The sequence below is a fragment of the Taudactylus pleione genome, unplaced genomic scaffold (genome assembly GCF_031769625.1).
Source record: "Taudactylus pleione unplaced genomic scaffold, aTauple2 ptg000041l, whole genome shotgun sequence".
Classification (NCBI taxonomy): Eukaryota; Metazoa; Chordata; class Amphibia; order Anura; family Myobatrachidae; genus Taudactylus; species Taudactylus pleione.
The window spans coordinates 49175306-49196125 of NW_028284443.1; the positions used below are offsets into that span (position 1 = coordinate 49175306).

General features: G+C 40.7%; 1 protein-coding gene across 7 annotated transcripts in view; it reads left to right on the forward strand.

The window, feature by feature from the left end:
- ATP11A (ATPase phospholipid transporting 11A) overlaps positions 1–20820 on the forward strand; it is a 246323-nt gene that overhangs the window by 143746 nt on the left and 81757 nt on the right. For all 7 annotated transcript variants that reach the window (XR_015872874.1, XM_088458516.1, XM_088458480.1 and 4 more), the window contains exons 7-12: positions 6788–6891; positions 7011–7061; positions 7199–7263; positions 15738–15819; positions 16462–16612; positions 19352–19549. Coding sequence is in view for 6 of the 7 variants with exons in the window: in XM_088458516.1 (XP_088314642.1) it covers positions 6788–6891; positions 7011–7061; positions 7199–7263; positions 15738–15819; positions 16462–16612; positions 19352–19549 (651 nt within the window). In the remaining variant the exon portion in view is untranslated. The remainder of the gene's footprint in view (positions 1–6787; positions 6892–7010; positions 7062–7198; positions 7264–15737; positions 15820–16461; positions 16613–19351; positions 19550–20820) is intronic.

The window sequence follows — 20820 nt, forward strand, 5'->3', positions numbered from 1 at the left end:
ACTCCACTACGTCAACTTTCATTGATGGCCACCAATAAGATCTTCTTAGGAACTCCAGTGTTTTCTGAATGCCAGAGTGACTTGTGAACCGTGAAGAGTGAGCCCATGTAAGTAGCTGCTTCCTTAACTCTGGGGCCACAAAAGTTTTCCCAGTAGGAGGTTGTAGTTGTATTGCAGCAAATACTTTCGACTCTAACACTGGAGTACTACGCAGAATCTTGACAAGGCATCAGCCTTTTGGTTGAGAGCTCCTGAGTGGAAAGTCAAAGTAAATTGGAGAGAAAAATATTGCCCACCGGGCCATACGAGGACTCACACACTGGATATTTTTCAAGAACAGAAGATTCCTATGATCCGTGAAGACGGTAAAGGGGAATTTAGCCCCTTCCAAAAGGTATCGCCATTCCTTTAATGTCAATTTAACGGCTAAAAGTTCTTGTTCTCCTATGGCATGGTTCCTTTCAGCTGGAGAGAATTTCTTAGAAAAAAACCCGCATGGATGGATTCGATTGTCCTCAAATCGTTGGGAGAGGACAGCTCCCACTGCCTCTGAAGATGCATCCACTTCTAACAGGAAGGGTCTATCCAAGTCAGGTTGTCTTAAGACTGGAGCTGTTATGAAAGCCTGCTTTAGAAGTTGAAATGCTGTTTCTGCCTCAGGAGGCCACAGATCAGGGTTGGCATTTTTGCGGGTTAAAGCTGTAATGGGAGCCACTAAAGATGAAAATCCCTTGATGAAACATCTATAATAATTGGCGAATTCGAGAAGTCTCTGAACAGTCTTCATTGTCTGAGGTCGAGACCAGTCCAAAATCGCTTGAACTTTTTTAGGATCCATTTCTAGACTGGAACCAGAGATGATATAGCCAAGGAATGGTACACTAGGAACGCTGAAGACACATTTTTCTAATTTACAGTAGAGATGGTTCTTTCTCAGGCGGGACAGGACTTCTTTTACATGTTTGTGGTGTTCCTCTAGGGATGAAGAGAAAATGTAATTTAGATAGACAACTACGGAAACCTATAACAGATCTCTGAAAATTTCATTGACGAAACCTTGGAAAACAGCAGGTGCGTTGCACAACCTTAAGGGCATGACAAGATATTCGAAGTGTCCATCTCTTGTATTGAAAGCAGTCTTCCACTCATCTCCTGCACGAATACGGATAAGATTGTAGGCCCCTCGTAAGTCTAACTTAGAGAATATGATAGATCCTTTGACTCTATCAAATAATTCTGTAATCAATGGAAGTGGATATCTGTTCTTAACTGTAATATCATTAAGGCCTCTGTAGTCTATACATGGTCTTAACCCCCCATCTTTTTTAGCAACAAAAAAGAAACCTGCTCCAGCAGGAGAAGTGGAAGGTTGAATTAATCCTTTCTCCAGATTCTCTTGGATATACTCTGACATGGCTTTGGTCTCTGGCAGGGATAAGGGATAAGTATGACCACGAGGAGGCATCTTGTCTGGCAGTAGATCAATTGGGCAGTCCCATTTTCTGTGAGGAGGTAAAACATTAGGTTGTTTTTCAGAAAAGACATCAGCAAAGGTTTGGTATTCTTTAGGAATTGCTGGAAGTACTGATGATGCTATTTTCCTCACCGGTCGTACTTTGGGAAGACAAGATTCCTGACAACTTGTACTCCATGAGAGAACCTGCATAGTGCACCAGTCAATCCTGGGATTGTGCTGACATAACTATGGTAATCCTAGAATAACTTCATGGGTAGCCTTGGGTATCACTAAGAACTTAAGATGTTCAGAATGGAGTGCTCCAATACGAACCAAGACTGGCTGAGTCTCCTTAGAGACAGTTCCATTTAACAGAGGTCGTCCATCTACAGAGGTCAGGGAGAAAGAATGATCAAGAGATGTACAAGGAAATTGTAGCTTGTTAACAAAACTGGAGGTCACGAAGTTTCCTGCTGCTCCAGAATCTAACAGAGCAGTGACAAAAACAGGTTTAGGCTTGTGATCTAAGGCTAAGATCAAAACAGAATCTTTAGATTTTGGGGACTGACTTATTACCCCTAACTTGATGTCCCCAGGACCAGTTAGGAACGGGCATTTCCCGGCTTACGGGAACAGGAGGCCAGCAGATGACCTGAATCTCCACAATATAGGCAGAGATTTTTTAATATTCTTCTCTGTCGTTCCTCTTTGGAGAGATGGGTATGATTCACCTGCATGGGCTCTTCATCTGTAGGAGAAGGAGGCAGGCGGGTAGGATTGGGTAGTGGGGAAGGCTTGTAACGGTCAGTTCTATGCTTCTCAGCCTGGTGTTCTCTAAAGCGTAGGTCAATTTTATTGCAGAGAAATCATATCGTTTAAATTAGTTGGAAGTTCGCGGGAGACCAGATCATTTTTTAACCAATCAGAAAGTCTGTGCCAAAAAGCTGAGGTGAGGGCTTCTTCATTCCATTTGAGCTCTGATGCCAAAATCTGAAACTGTACAACATATTGGCTAACAGGACGGGTTCCCTGTTTTAAAGTCATAATACTATATGAGGCCAAAACTGTTCTTCCTGGCTCATCAAAAATCCTCCTGAAAGATGTTAGAAATTTAGTATAATTGTCCAGCAGAGGATATGCACGCTCCCAGAGTGGAGAAGCCCAATCCAAAGCTGAGCCAGTCAATAATGACACGATATAGGCCACTTTAGTTTTAGCGGAAGGAAAATTATCTGGCTGCAAGGTAAAATGCACATCACACTGATTAAGGAATCCGCGGCATAACTTAGGACTGCCGTCAAATTTACTTGGCATAGGTAGGGGCAAGCGAGGAGATGCTCTGTAACCTATATTATCAGACTGAGGAGCAGGTGTAACCACTATAACATTTGAAGTAGTCAAAGTAGTTTGCATGATATCTTGACGTTTAACCATTTCTTGAAAGAACTGAGCCATTTGGTGTTGTGTAGTTTCCAGGTTTTCCAACCGGCTTGCTATGGTCTGAATTAAATCCATTCCGGACTCCTGTCCCGTGGCCGAATCCATTGGGCCAGTGCAAACTGTTAGGACCTAAGTTTGTTGTGGACCCGGGGTGGAAATAGGAGCAGACACCTGAATGGATTTAAATTGGAAAGTGGGTTTTTTAATAGGTGAAGTTGCAGACATGTATACAGATAAAATAAAGTCCAGAGTATAACGAGGAAGGTGATGACTAGAGGCTGTATTGTAATATGTGTAGGTAATGTCCAGGTAGTGGCAGAAATAAAAATATTTGTAATCCAAATGATAACTGCAGGGCTGCAGACAGGATAACAGTTACTGATTGATACTGGTGAGGTAAAATCCAGAGGGGCTATGGAGTAATTAGAATGGTAACAGCTGATGGAATTAAGTGGAGAGTAGAACTGTGATGGCTCAGAGTGGAATCAGAGAGCTAGGTAAATGGAGACAGGGCAGGTTCAGGGTTAACTGTATACACAGGTCCTCTGGCAGGGAAAGGGTAAATAGCAGGTGCACGATGGTTCTGGCAGGAAACTGGAAGCAGGCAGAGCGGTGCAGGCTACTTGGAAGCTGGAATCCAGCAGGAGCACAGGAAGCACTCAAACAGACAGATAATTCAAGGCACACAGACTCTCTCACAGCTACGCTGTGAAACACGCACTGGCAACTATGGGAATCTCTGAACTCCCTTAAGTACCCAGTGCAGAATCGTGATAGGTCAGAGAGAGCATGTGACATGCCAGGACTGGGGCAGCTAAGTCACATGACCAGAGGCAAGATGGCGGCGCCCATACCAGAGTGGAATGGAAACACCACCAGGCCTACCCGGGCCAGAATGACATAGTGCCCGTGGAACACTTCGCACAGCCAATGCCCACCGCCAGACACCAGCCCCTCCGCCAGAAGGACCACGCCACAGCACTCTCACAGATAATACCCGTCGTCCCCTGTGCCGGGAAACCCTGGTCGTGACACAGGGATGTTTTGCTTTTGAAGTTATTGTCACTATAAATATAGTAGCTAAATCACTGAAAACTCACAGGTGCCTCCAACTTGCTTTGCCACACCTCCCTGTGTTGGCCACACCCCCTCCCTGTTCCTGGGCCCTGCAGAACTGTTTGCAGCCCTGCATATGACACTAATAACCAGAATGTAAAATGTCAATGGATGTCAAATAATATACACCCAGGGGGTAACAGGGTCTCACAGTAGAGATTTTAAATGGGACGTTCCAGGTTTTGCATCTGAAATGACTGATATCATATGTTATCTGTTCCATTCTAAACATTGTCAAAATTATGATTCACTGGTAAGTATTTAGCTGCACAAAATATGTTAGTGTCACCTACGCTGAATGCAAAACATTGATGTGGTGAAAAATGCAAAGCAGGATGCAGAGAACAGACACTAACATACCTTGGATATAAATAATAACACAGATTTGCTGTAGTGCTACAGTATCACTGTAATAGAGGAACACAATACATAGTGTTTTTCAAATTGTATTTGTGTGTTCTGCTACACATATTGTATTTGTGTGTTCTGCTACACATATTGTATTTGTGTCTTCTGCTACACATATTGTATGTGTTCTATTTAACATTGTATCTGTGTGTTCTGCTACACATATTGTATTTGTGTGTTCTGCTACACATATTGTATTTGTGTGTTCTGCTACACATATTGTATTTGTGTGTTCTGCTACACATATTGTATTTGTGTCTTCTGCTACACATATTGTATGTGTTCTATTTAACATTGTATCTGTGTGTTCTGCTACACATATTGTATTTGTGTGTTCTGCTACACATATTGTATTTGTGTGTTCTGCTACACATATTGTATTTGTGTCTTCTGCTACACATATTGTATGTGTTCTATTTAACATTGTATCTGTGTGTTCTGCTACACATATTGTATTTGTGTCTTCTGCTACACATATTGTATTTGTGTCTTCTGCTACACATATTGTATGTGTTCTATTTAACATTGTATCTGTGTGTTCTGCTACACATATTGTATTTGTGTGTTCTGCTACACATATTGTATTTGTGTGTTCTGCTACACATATTGTATTTGTGTCTTCTGCTACACATATTGTATGTGTTCTATTTAACATTGTATCTGTGTGTTCTGCTACACATATTGTATTTGTGTGTTCTGCTACACATATTGTATTTGTGTGTTCTGCTACACATATTGTATTTGTGTCTTCTGCTACACATATTGTATGTGTTCTATTTAACATTGTATCTGTGTGTTCTGCTACACATATTGTATTTGTGTGTTCTGCTACACATATTGTATTTGTGTCTTCTGCTACACATATTGTATGTGTTCTATTTAACATTGTATCTGTGTGTTCTGCTACACATATTGTATTTGTGTCTTCTGCTACACATATTGTATTTGTGTCTTCTGCTACACATATTGTATGTGTTCTATTTAACATTGTATCTGTGTGTTCTGCTACACATATTGTATTTGTGTGTTCTGCTACACATATTGTATTTGTGTCTTCTGCTACACATATTGTATTTGTGTCTTCTGCTACACATATTGTATGTGTTCTATTTAACATTGTATCTGTGTGTTCTGCTACACATATTGTATTTGTGTGTTCTGCTACACATATTGTATTTGTGTGTTCTGCTACACATATTGTATTTGTGTCTTCTGCTACACATATTGTATGTGTTCTATTTAACATTGTATCTGTGTGTTCTGCTACACATATTGTATTTGTGTGTTCTGCTACACATATTGTATTTGTGTCTTCTGCTACACATATTGTATGTGTTCTATTTAACATTGTATCTGTGTGTTCTGCTACACATATTGTATTTGTGTGTTCTGCTACACATATTGTATTTGTGTGTTCTGCTACACATATTGTATTTGTGTCTTCTGCTACACATATTGTATGTGTTCTATTTAACATTGTATCTGTGTGTTCTGCTACACATATTGTATCTGTGTGTTCTGCTACACATATTGTATCTGTGTGTTCTGCTACACATATTGTATCTGTGTGTTCTGCTACACATATTGTATTTGTGTGTTCTGCTACACATATTGTATTTGTGTGTTCTGCTACACATATTGTATTTGTGTGTTCTGCTACACATATTGTATTTGTGTGTTCTGCTACACATATTGTATTTGTGTGTTCTGCTACACATATTGTATTTGTGTGTTCTGCTACACATATTGTATGTGTTCTATTTAACATTGTATCTGTGTGTTCTGCTACACATATTGTATTTGTGTGTTCTGCTACACATATTGTATTTGTGTGTTCTGCTACACATATTGTATTTGTGTGTTCTGCTACACATATTGTATTTGTGTGTTCTGCTACACATATTGTATGTGTTCTATTTAACATTGTATCTGTGTGTTCTGCTACACATATTGTATTTGTGTGTTCTGCTACACATATTGTATTTGTGTGTTCTGCTACACATATTGTATTTGTGTCTTCTGCTACACATATTGTATGTGTTCTATTTAACATTGTATCTGTGTGTTCTGCTACACATATTGTATTTGTGTCTTCTGCTACACATATTGTATTTGTTGTGTTCTGCTACACATATTGTATTTGTGTCTTCTGCTACACATATTGTATGTGTTCTGTTTAACATTGTATCTGTGTGTTCTGCTACACATATTGTATTTGTTGTGTTCTGCTACATATATTGAGCAGTACTGCAGTACGGCAATACAGTATTGCACAGTAATGCATTGTGTCATGTAGTTAGAGTGGTAATAAGCAAAATAAGCCATTAATTAAGAAAATAATAAAAAAATATATTTTTCCCAAACTAGACATATTTTTCAATTCAAGATACAAAAGCATTTCACCATGAACAAGAAATGGACACTCTACACGCTACCATTGAATGTGAACAACCGCAACCAGATCTATACAAGTAAGGATACATTTTACTGACAAAAATTTTAGTCCACTTGAAAACATTGTTATTATTATCACTGCTACTATTATTCATTGCCTGGTTTAACGGTTTCATATGAGGCTTTTATTTTTCAGGTTTGTTGGTAGGATCAATATATATAAAGAAACAGATGACCCAGTTGCCAGGTGTGTGGAGTTATTTTTTGCATAACTGTTCTAAAATTGTTGTATTAGGTTATCAAAACATAGTGTACAGTATTATACTGTAGTTCATTAGATGGATGTTTATGTTTAAATGATAATTTCATTCTCTTCTTGATTAGGCCTCTGGGGTCAGAGAACTTGCTGCTTCGTGGTGCTACGTTAAAAAACACAGAGAGAGTATTTGGTAAGTAATAGTGATTGCTCAGTAATTATTTGTGTGGGGTTTATTTATAACCAGGGGCAGCTCTGCAATATGTTAGATGCAGGACCATTCCTCTTGAATTTGGTAATGTCAAAGCTTGTGATAACATGCATTATAAATGTACGTACGCAACAATCCGGCACTCCAAAAACAACTAATGTATCCACCTGTGAAGGGGCAGAACTATGGGAGACAATGGAGGCGCCGGCCGCCGTACGCCAGCACTGAAGCTGAAGGGAGTCTTTCTCCATTGTCCATAAATAAATTCACCCCACTTAAGGCTATTGTATATTAGTGTGTTTGTGCATATGTGATAGATAGATATGAATCATAATTAATATATATATGTGTGTATATATATATATTTATTTATTTATTATGGGAAGCTGCTCATCTTGCCTCATGAACCTCTTGTTGAATTTTATCCAGATAAGCATTAACTTTCTTTTTATTCCATGTTTTTACAATTACTATTAAAACCTTTGGAATTGTTGTTTTTAGTCCTCAAATGCACTATGAATTGACTGTTACTATTTATCATTATTTCCACAAGTGTACTGAATATTGTATATATGATTGTATGCATATTTGCACTCCACTTGGCACTTTGATACATTTAGATTAGTTGGCACCTAGTAGGGGTTGTCCAACTCGTTGTTTTTAGGGTTTGACCTGAATTGTTTTTTATACAATAAATTATTGCCAATCATTTATTCAAATAATATATTACTTTTTATACATCTATTTATTTATTCACATTATTTAAACACATTTGCACTTATTCGCACTATCATAGTTGTGGTTCAGACCTGTGGTTTGCTTGATAAAATGTTAATTATTTATACACGGTTGCACGGGATGCAGTCAGGAAGCCAACTGTTGAAATGCCAACCGCCGGCTTTCCGACTGTCTAATCCCAACGGGATTAATGACAGGCGTCGAAATGCCGACACCTATCATTATCCTTACGCCGGCAGCCCGACGCCCAGCATACCGAACGAAGGTAAGCCAGGCGTGGACAGCCTCGAGGGGGGGAGGGTTAGGTTTCAGGGCTCCCGGGGGGATTTAGGGTTAGGCACCCCCTGGGAGGGTTAGGATTAGGCTAGGGGAAGTGGGGGTTAGGGTTAGGCAACCCCCCGTAGTGTTAGGTTTAGGCTGCGGGGAGGGGGGGGTTAGATTTAGGCACTTACAGGGTGGATTAGGGTTAGATACTAGGTGGGGAGGTTAGGGTTAGGCACCCCTAAAGGAGGGTTAGGGTGGGAATAGGGTTAGGTGTAGTTACTATACTTGCCAATCGGAATTTTCAGTCCTGCCGGGCTTCTGGTGTCGGCATAGGTCCGGCGGTCATTCGTACCGATCCCGGTTGTACTTTGGGTTCCCACACTTAAGATATAAAGAAAGAAAACATGCTTCTTGTTTGAAACCATTATATATATGAAACTTGCATAAAATCACACGAGGGGGTACCCAGACACCCTCCTGATGGACCAATTGCTTTTTTTCCAAGACTGATTTGTGTCTCCGTCTCACTCTGGCCACAGGCTGCTGACAGCTGTTTAGATAGTTCTGATCACCACATACAGATGGCTTAGGGGAGCTGCTGCACATTGTTTGGGACCAGGTTCACTTCTATTTTTCGCACAGTCTCACTGCAAGAGCACACGTACTTTCATCACATACACATTCCTAGTTTTATCTTTGCATCACATTTCCACCTGTGACCCCACTACACCTACTGTGTGATCAATTACCTTGCAGTGTTCAGAATGTTTATATCATTTATTCTGAGGCTCCATTTTAACCATGTTTGATTAAAAGTTACATTTTATAAAAAAAATGTTTTGCATATTCAGACCTTCCACAGTGTGACCCTTTTGTTGATTCCTTTTTTTGTTTCTTTACTTCTTTTTGTGTATTTTTTAAAGCTGGGAGAGAGATCTGTTTGAGATAAAGTACCAACCAATCAGCTCCTAACTGTCATTTTTTAAACAAAGCCTGTAAAATGTAAGATAAAAGCTGATTGATTAGTACTTTATCTGTCACAATTTTATCTCTCTCCAAGCTTTGATAAATACCCCCAATTCCTAAACCACACTAGTGTAGTGTTATTGAAATATAAGGTACTAGTTCATATTTTAATCAAAACAATTAAGCTCGCAACTCACAGTGCACATTTTTTGCCCATTAATTATGCTCACATTTACTCTTTAAACACTGAAAAGCAATTAAAGTTATGTATAGATAAAATGTATAGCTATGATTGGTGGCCAAAAAGTTGCAGTTGCTAAAAGCGAGAAAGTTTAGAAAGCAGGGGCTTAGTCTTTTTTTTATTTTTTTTAATAAAGTGTTTTTATTGATCAACTAATAGCCTAAAGACCAACAAAACAAATATGCAAGAACAAAGGGTTTCACAGAACCCGGAGCATTCAAGTAAAAGAACCACATAAAATATCAATAGTGCAAATCAATATTCAGTAGATTATACAAAATTGATGAGCATCTATACAAAATTGATGAGCATCAGTACAAAATACAATTGGCCATATATATACATTAAGGTGGACAAAAAATAACAACAGGTTCTTAAGCAATGAAACCCAGTACAAATAGCAAAGGCACTTGTTGGAACATTAGAGAAATATCAATTTATATATTGTATATAAAAAAAAAAAAAACAATACTACACACAACAGAAAAAAAAATGTACAAAAATATAAATAAAATTAAATAAAATTATAAACAATATACAAAAGAATAAAGATTAAAAAAAACAAGTTCCATAAACTGGAGTATCATGTGCACTCGTACACCGGGGACTGCTGTAAAATGTAAAGAAATTTAGGTTGCACCACCATTTTAATAAGATTCATGCTACCCGTAACTGTGAGGGGAGGCTTGCTCCAAGAGGCAAACTTGTCACGCAAATAGGAGAATAGTGAGGTCAAATTCAGGGTGATGTACTCCTCCGAGTTATTAGAAATCCAAACCCCCAAGTATTTAAACTTGGGGACCTAGCACAATGGCAAATCTAACTCTGGAGTAGCAGGAAGAGGCCCTAGCAGTGGCATTATGGAGTATTTACCCCAGTTGGTAGTTAGACCGGAGTATCCACCAAATTCCCCCATGACACGCAAAACCACTGGCATGGTCATCCTATAATTCAAAAGAAATAAGAGTAAATCGTCAGCATATAAAGCAACTGTATAAATTTTAGTCCCAAGTTGGAGACCCAAAATGTCAACGTGCACCCTAAAAATACAAGCCAGTGGCTCAATCACCAGGGTAAACAAAGCAGGAGATAGGAGACAGCCCTGCCTGGTACCACGGGACGGGGAAAGAGGAAGACCCAAAACTGTCAAAGCAATCCTGGCACTAGGTCTTTCATATAAGAGCTGGACCCATTTCAGGAAAACAGGTCCCACTCCCATACAACGCATGACCTCCTACAAGTAGAGCCACTCCATAGAGTTAAAGGCTTTTACCGCATCTAGCGACACAATGACTGAAGTGTACTCCCCCTTGTGGGAGGCCTGCAAGTGAGTATAAAGAGGACTAAGGTTAATGGAGGTTGATTTGCTGGGCATAAATCCATTCCGATCCGGATGCACAAATAAAGTAATAACATGGTTGAGTCATAAAGCCAACATTTTTGTAAGGCCTTTAGCATCTGTAGGGATCAAAGAAATCTGTCTATAAGCATCAGGAGACTTGGAATCCTTTCCAGGCTTCAGCAAGACGATTATAATGGCCTCTGACATAGAGGACGGGAATACACCACCCTCATAAAAGGTCATTGAACAACGCCAACAGCCTAGGGACAAACAGACCAGCATGTTGTTTATACAGTTCAATAGTTATGCCATCATTACCCAGAGCCTTACCACCCGGGTAGGATTTCAGTGCAATTTCCACCTCATCCAGAGTGAGTAGAGCGTCCAGAAAGGCCCTAGCATCAGGTGTCAGCATTGGTAAGCCGATTAGCAGAAATAAGCATGTAATTCGGCCATGAAACAGGACAGCAGAGTCCTATAAATATCTTTATAGAATAAAAGGAAAATGTCCACAAATGCAGGGGTCATCGCAGCCACAGCACCGTCTGGGCCTGTAAACTCAGCAACAGTCACAGATTGACGATTTGCATGTACCAAATGAGCTAAAACACTACCAGTCCTGTCAGCATGTATGTAATGTGTATGTGATTTAAACAGCAGACCACGCATGCTCTTATCAGACAAATGAGCTATCCATGCGGATTGGGCCCCCAACCACTGTAGCCTAGATGTGTCCAATCTAACCCTTAAGTACAGAAGCTCCAAACAATGACACTCAGATTCCAACTCCGCCTCCTTCTTCCTATAAAACAATTTTAAAGCAGCGACCCTCTGGATTAAAGTCTCCCTCATATATGCCTTAAAAGAGTCCCATACTATGGCCGCAAAAGCAGAACCAACATTATTCGCAAAAAACATCCCTCTCCAATTCAGTGCCCGCATCTGGATAAGCCAGGAGAGGTGTAGTTTCCAGAACACCTGACCTCTTGTACAATCCATATCAAGAAACATCAGAAGAGGAGAATTATCTGACACCCCTCTAGCCTTGTACTGTATACAGTGAATTAGGGGAAACCGGGGACAACTCTATTCTAGAAATTGAGTGAAAGGATGCATAGAAACAGGAGAACTGTTGTAGCCGGATGCTTGGCCCTCCAGGCATCTACTTATCCCAGACTGTCAATGTAATTAGCAAACCCCAAACAACCTCCCTCAGTGGGCACAGTGGAGGCCTCACGCCACTAGGGGCTTACAGTATTAGTAATTGCTTTAGCTGCATAATAAAAAGGGGCAAATGCATCTGGTGTCAGGGAAGCACAAAGGTGGCATGTGTGAGCTATCTAATGTGCCGAAACAGGAGCAGTAAAGTCCATCTTTTTCTTCCTTTTGTATACAATTAATTGGCTGTGAATTTATGTACACCATTTCCTTGCCAGTAAAGATGACACATGTATTGAGGCAATACAATTTGTTGTGTCTACTCTTAAAGCTTAATATAAACTGTTGCAAAGATCTGAGTAACAATTAGGCAGTGAAGACGAGAGGCTGGTAGAACACTACTGGAAAGTTTGTGTGAGTCATAAAATGGTTATGAAAATATGGGAAATAATTAACCTGGTGAGCAGGGCTGTACTTTAAAGTCTTGAATCTTAATTCTCCATTAAAGTTCAAAAGTGAATACCTGTTATAATAATATGATATTCTTCTTTTCAAACTTATTTTTTATATTGAGTAAGTATATCAATTGGTGAAAGCCACATTATTTGCAAAAATAGGTATTTTCTTCAATGATGATGCCTTTTTAGCTTTGTGATAACTGTGTCAGTGTTACATATTGCCAGATTTCAACAGTCATGATTTCCCAGGGGTAGATGTACCAAGCCTTGGAGAGAGACAAAGTGAAGAAGTTGCCCAAAGCAGCCAGTCGGCTTCTGTCATTTGTCTAGCACAGGCTATGACATGACAGATGCTTATTTGTTGCTATGGTCAATTTCTCCACCTTAACAGACTCAAAGATTCTATACATCTCACCATAAATCATGTCTGCTATAATATCTATTAATGCCATGATACTGATAAATTAACTGTTTCCACCACAAATGCTTTTATAATGAAGAATATAGCCATCTCGCCACACCAAGACAATATTGTCTAACCAGGGTTTGTAAATATAACAAAGCCTATCTTTTCTAATGTGTATGTGTATATATATATCTATATATATATATATATATATACACATTTATTTATTTACTCCAAGCTTCCAGATCCATGTATGAACTGTGCACCAGCAAATTCACTTCATCCCTCTGGACAGTTTTTGCTGTGGCACCATCCAGGCTATTGTGACACTGGGCTTTTGGTAGCATAGAAGTATTTATAATCTGTGAAGGGTGTGCAGTGCACATGGGCCCTGCACCACACACCTTGCACCCATGGCATACTTATGTGCCAGCAAGCGGGTCCTTCCTCCTCCGTGGCACCATCTTCGCAGTGATATCTCCAGGAAGATGGCACCATGCAGTCAAGGCAAAGACTCTGGCACTGTGTCAGAGCCATTGCTATCTTCCTGAATATCACTGAAACAATGGCGCCACGGGGGGCCTACTTGCTGGCACAAGGTAAGATTTGGGACATGGGAGGAAACTCTGCTCAGAGGAGGGGTCCTGCTGCACCCGGCCCCGGTCGAGCGTTAATACACCTTTGCTTGGAAGCCATTTTGGAACAAAACCTACAGTATGCTGTAGGGTAATCCATGCTTTAATGTCTTGGTTTCACCAATCGTATTGATCTAAAATAGGGAGAATGTCTAAGCCTAGTGATCTGGTGTCATGTTGTAAGCGTAGTGAACATAGGGGTCTATGTACTAGGCCATGGAAGGACATAAAGTGGACAGAGATAAAGTACCAACCAATTGGCTCCGAACTGTCACTTTACAGTTCGTTTGCAAAAAGACAGGAGCTGATTGGTTGGTACTTAATCTCCGTCCATTTTCTCTCTCTCCAAGGGCCAAATGTAATAGGGTGAGAGTTTAGAAAATGTGAGAGTTTAGCAGTAAACTCTCACATTGGTTGAGTTTTTGTTAAAATGGGAAAACATCTGGATGAGAGTTTAAATTGTGAGCGTTTCTTGAGTCTAAAAACATCCGAGTTTGCATATTCTCAGACTCTTACATTGGCCAAGTTTAAAAAGTGTGAGAGTTTACTGCTAAACTCTCACCCTATGACAGTTAACCCCAAGGTTTAGTATATAGACCTCATAGTTGCCTCATATACACAGACATATATGTGTGAGGTAAACAATTAGGTGGATTTGTGCAGAATAAATTGCTCTGCGCATATTTTCTGATTGGTTAGTGGCATTATATACAGGGCTGGAATATAGGTGGGGCGGAAGGGGTGGTCTGCAGTAAAGTCTCACAAGATGTCATAATCTCACGAGACTGTGACTGCTGAGGAGTCAGGACCAGAGCTGAGGGCTGAAAGTGCAGAACAGACTCACGCCCAAGACGCCATTTTTACTCTGCTCCTGGACGGCTCGCCCACGTCGTTTCCCCATGGATGAGGCAGACATAACAGGTTGTCTCTACCCTGATGACGATACATTAAATAGTATTGAAACATTGGAGATTAATTTGACCTGCGCTTGAGCGTGGCCGCGTTTGTGCACTCGATGACTGACCTGTATTTAAGGTGAGATCATTTATATGTATGTTACTGGTCTGATGAAAATGTCATGTTTATAGGCATTGAAACATTGACTATCTAAGCTGTATTATGTCGTGTTTATGAATGCGCAGAGTGCCGCACTTTAAGATGAGACTGTGGATCTACATGTGTGGGGGCAACCACCTAAGTACATCTACACTAGGAGTGCCGGATCATATGCATTGTGTGTATATGTATGTATGTGTGTATATATGTATGTATATATATATATATATATATTTTTTATACACCAACACCATATATATGTATGGTATGTATGTATGGATTGCTGGCGGTCGGGATGCCGCTGGTCAGAATACAGACAACGGCATCCCGGCAGTCAGAATCCTGACACCCATCAAGAAACAAGGTAATTCTAACCCTAACCCTAACCATCCCCCTAGTGCCTTACCCACCCCTAACTGGCGATACTTACCTTTTGGGATGCCATCGGTCGGGATCCTGTTGTCGGGATCCCGACGCTGCCGGGATTTCGCCGACTGTATTTAGACCGTCTGCATCCCGCACGCCGGGATGCCGACTACTTCCCTATATGTATATATACTGTAGCTACAGTGTATGTGTGTGTGTGTGTGTGTGTGTATATATATATATATATATATATATATTTTATAACATTGCCAATATATCACTTCAATAATGTTATTGATAGGGGCCCCCAAAAGTTTGTTGCCCATGGGCCCCCACAGACCTTAATCCGGCCCTGATTTAAATATCAGACCATATTAAACTTTTTTTTTCCATGTGTCAGACCGTTGTGAATTGGTAAATTGAAAGTTTAAAATGGGCTCATACAAAGGCAACATTGCACATTTATGTCTGCTACAATGTGACAAAATAAGTAAGGCCGTTATAAACATTCATATTCCAGTTTTGCTGGTTGCAGGCCAAAAAATGTAAAATAGGATATTGTTGTATTATTGAATAAATCATGAACCGGAAGGCTGTTTAAAGGACAAATGTAACCCAGCTAAATGTCAGATGGACAAATTAGCCGGACTTCTCAAAATACGAGTGTCTCCTTATTTCCTCTAGCCTATAAAATGTAATCTAAATCATTTTCTGATGTGATTTTGCAGTTTCACTTTCCGTTGTGAAGTATCTGTCCATGGTTTGTTGTGTCTGTTAGTTGGTTTCAAGTAACAATCTCCTCTTACTCTCTTTTTTTGAATTCTAGGTGTTGCTATATACACTGGAATGGAAACCAAGATGGCATTAAATTACCAGTCCAAATCACAGAAAAGATCTGCTGTTGAAAAGTAAAGTGTTATCATGCATTATATATAGCTCATGTAACAATTTAGTAATGCTAGTGAAGATCAGAAAACACCTGCCCCAATCTACAAGACACCGTATAAGATTACATTGAGTAGTGATATGTGGAGAAATAGATGTACCTTTCAAATAAATTAATTTCTGGTTACTCTATTATATAAAACATCAACTTACTGAGCAATAATTGATAAAGTATTGACAAAATATTACAATTAATATAGCCTTAATTAAAAAGTTCTGTAGTTACAGAGCTGAAGCCCCAAGCTTGATTGATTAATAATTCAGAGTTGTGTTGAATGTCTCATTATATATTCAGTTATTTGTAAGTCGGCCCAGCCTCCCTGTTTCTCTATACACAGAGGTCATCAGGGAGATGGGGCCTCAGAATGGTGGCAGGGTCCCGGTATGGAAGACCATCCTTACCATTTCTGCCACTGATACCAGTCATTGCTAAATAGGATCCACCAATATAATAAGAATTGCACCCTCATTAAACCACTTGTTTGATTTAAATGAGTTTGTGACTAATTCAGTAAAATTCAGTTTGGAGGTAAAAGTTGGTATACTGAGCCATTTGGAATAAAGTACCAAATACAGTTAACACAATGTTTACATATTTTCTCTAGATCAATGAACGCGTTCCTCATTGTGTACCTGTGTATTCTGATCAGCAAAGCCTTAATAAACACTGTACTGAAGTACGTGTGGCAGATCGAGTCTTCCCGTGATGAGCCTTGGTACAACCAAAAAACAGAGTCTGAAAGGCAAAGGAACCTGGTAAGAAGTACTCACATATACTTCATTTTAGTTTTTTTGGGGAACTATAGTCTTCTATAAAAAGTTATTATTTCCTTTTAAATGCAAGTGTATGAGGTGAATTATTCATATAATGGCTTTCCTGCCACCACCGGCGCCAGGACCACTACATCCCAGGATGTCGCCCTCAAACTCTGCGTTTTCCAGGCATTGCTGCTCACTGGCTTCCCCAGAGTATATAGCTGTGTAGCTAGATTCAAGCATGTAGCTCACATTCATTACATCACATCACTTCATACAAACCTCTCCAAGCACCACTTTGTTAGATAAATTGTGAAACTATATAATAAATTTACATTTTTACTTATTTAAATTGCATTTTGAACACAGTAATAGCTTGTAGCCGATTGTTGTATCATTGAGAAGAGATGATTTCATACACTAATGTGCTATGTTATATGATGTCATGCAATACAGTATTTACAGGAAATTTCACCAACATTTAAGTGTTATTGATCTGCATTACTGCAAGAGACATTTTGGCTTAGTAAATGTATTATTCCTAATTATTTCCTCATAAAAGCATGTTAATTACATATAACCTCATACAGATGTGTCCTCATACAGCTGGCATCCATACACCATACGGCGTGAGACACCCGGTGCGACTAATCACGTACAAAGTCGCAGATGAAGCACAACGGAACTTGGAGTAAGAAAAAGTCTTGTCCGCTGCATCACAGCACTTTTATACAATTCAGACTCGTTCGCACTCTGATGTACAAATGTCGCACATCAAATTGATCAGTGCAAGGTAGCAATGTAGTTTTGTCACTTCCAGTCATCTAATGCAATAAGATGCACGTTTTGAGCGAAAAAGATGCTCAGCAAGGCCAAGTTGCCCTGGGACCGGATGCACTGAGAGGGGCTTTTTGCCATGACTAGAGCCACAATGTATGAGGGCACATCTGTATGATCACATCACAAAAATGCTGTACTGAAAGCCATTGCAATAAATATGCTTACATTTTCTAGAACATTGTGGGTTACATAACCATGGGGTCTATTTACTAAGCCTTGGACGGAGATAAAGTGAACGGAGATAAAGTACCAGCCATCGGCTCCTAACTGCCATGTCACAGGCTGTGTTTGAAAAATGACAGTTAGGAGCTGGTTGGCTGGTACTTTATCACCGTCCACTTTATCTCCATCCAAGGCTTAGTAAATAGACCCCCATATTTGCTAAGTAGCCTGTACACTGGTTTTCAGAAATGTGCACGATGATATTAAGTTATATTTATTGTACTTGCTTAAAATAAAGTAAATTTCATTGCACTCCAGGGAGGGTCCTATTGCAAGGATGAAACAAAAAACATTATTATTATTTTTTTTATATATATATATATTTTATTCAAAAGATGAAAAACAATGTGCAGTGGAACCCATTCAAGGGACCATTAATACAAAAATTGATCAGCCAAAACATATGCAATACAATAACAATTGGAGAAGGGAAACAAAACATTCTTATGGAATGTTTTATATATGTATATTATGGTTGTTTATAGATGTGTACAAATTCTATATAATTTTTTTTAAAAAGAAGGAAAATATGTTAAATACAGTTGCCAAACTTTCAGCGCCCTCTATTTACATTTGTAGCTATGGCATATTATATGTGAAACTATAATCGTAATGTACTGGTACATTGTTTATTATATCACTGGCCAATATTCCATCCTCTTATCTTGTCTCTACACCTATACTCTCAGGCCCCACCCAGAGGTGTAACCAGAGGTATGGGGGCCCCATAGCAAAATTTCCTTGTGGCCCCCATAGGTGCAATTCCCTCTGTAGTAGTGCCCCTTATACAATACCCCCTGTAGTTGTCCCCATTCTGCAATGCCCCCTGTATTAAGCCCCCTTATGCAGCGCCCCCAGTAGTGCCCATTATGCTGTGCCTCCAGTAACGCCCCTTATGCTGTGTCCCAAGTAATGCCACTTATGCTGAGCCCCCAGTAATGCCCCTTATACTATGCCCCAGGTAATGCACCTTATGCTGTGCCCCCTCCGCTGTGCAGTACTTACCTGTCTTCACGCTTGTCGGCGCTCCAGCTTCACTCCGGCTTCTGGACCTGCTGCTGACAGGATCTAACTAGATCCAGCAGGCGCACAGGCTCCTCACATGTCGGGTGATGCAGGTGACGTCATCACGTCACCCGCTCGCTTAATCACTGGGAACGCTGGTCTCTGAAGCAATCAGAGGTGTCTTTAGTTTCTGATCGCTTCAGAGACCAGCTTTCCCAGTTGCATCAGCTACATAGGGTGCAGGGGGATGCGTGCTGGGCTGGCGGGCCCCCCTAAGCCGCCGTGCACCATAGCAAGCGCAACCCCTGCACCCTGTCTAGTTACGCCACTGCCCCACCTATACTGTCAGGCCCCCTACCTATACACTCAGGCCCTACCTATACTCACATGCCACACATACAATCACACACCTTACTGAGCTTCTGCTGATCATGTTTCTTATTCTTTCAGAATTTTATTATGATTTCCTCTCAAATTCTCCTCTCTCTCTGACTCTGTGTCTCTCAACTAACCCCCACCCCATCAGCTAATTGAATTGACCACTTTATTTATGTATGTGTATGCATTTGTGTATAAAACCCCTGGCACAATGTTTTCATTCTAGCAACTGTTATGCTTAAAAAAAAACAGAAAAAAAAACATTAAAATGATGTCTGTTTTGTGCCGTTTCAGTTTATCAGAGCATTCACAGACTTTCTGGCTTTCATGGTCCTTTTCAACTACATTATCCCTGTCTCTATGTACGTCACAGTGGAAATGCAGAAATTCCTGGGCTCTTATTTCCTCACGTGGGATGAGGAGATGTTTGATGAGACAACGGGAGAAGGCCCTCTTGTGAACACATCAGATTTGAACGAAGAACTTGGACAGGTGACAGAGATGCAACATAAAAATCAGAAGTATAACACAGTCAATAGAAATCAAAATATTGATTACAATGTAGTGACCAGGAAGGGAGGGAACTCAGAAAGAATACGGTGCAGCAAACCGTAACGAAAAGAGGAAGAGAAGAAACCGAAAAGAGGAGGAAATCCTAAATGGTGGAAACCATTCAAAAGGAAGATGTAGCTTAACCCAACTCAAATGGGGAGGGAGCATTTCGTGAGGCAAGCCAGGGGCACCAAACTTTGTCAAAGGATTTGGAGAAATTAGAATTTATAGGTTTTAATGTTAGTACATAGTTACAGAAATATTGCTTATTGATGTGGCATAGCTCATATATTTCCGTACAACAATGTAGGTACAAATGTAGCTGTTAGTGCAACACTAAAGGTAGGTCTTTTTATATACTTTCTTTTTTGTATACATAGTAGGGCCGGCTCCAGGGGTCGGAGCACCCTGTGCCGGCTCTCTACAGAGTGACCCATCATTGCGCGCGGCTGGAAATGAGGATGTGGCCTAATTACCATAGGCTACGCCCACTACGTGATGTTATTTGTAGGCGTGCCCGCATGGCACGCCTCCAAATAAAGTCTGGCTAGGGGGAGCCTCACTAACTGGGCTTCCCCCAGCCCTCTCGCGTCACTGAATGGATGCCTCGCACATGCGTGCAACATCCATTCAGACTCCGAGGTCTGGCACCGCTGCACAGTGAGGGTACCCAACCCCCCGATTTGACCACCCGCGGGCCACTTCGGTGCCTAACCCTAACCTCCTCTTACCGCTCCCTAAACCTAACCCTCCTGGGGTGCCCAGCCCTAACCTTCCCCCCTGGAGGTGCCTAACCCTAATCTCCCCCACCCCCCAAACCTAACCCTGACCTCGTCTGACTTCCTAATCCTAGCCCTCATACCCCTCGCCCCCCCCACCCCCGCCCGGTGGCTAATGCTACCTTCGTTCAGGATGTTGTCCTTGGCGTTCCAGGGTCGGAATTATGATAGGCACCGGTATTTCAATATATATATATTAGGGGTGAGCGGGTTCGGATTTCTGATCAGAGGCAGATCCGAGTCAGGCTCGACTTTTCCCGCTGACTCGGATTCTGAAAATCGAGGCAAAACGTCATCATCCCGCCTTCCGAGTCTCGCGGGTTTTGGATCCTATATAAGGTACCCGCGTCGGCGCCATTTTCTCACTCGGCTGTGGACAGTGAAGAGGGAGGGTGGGAGTTAGGGCTGGCTGGGCTGTGTAGTGTAGTGCAG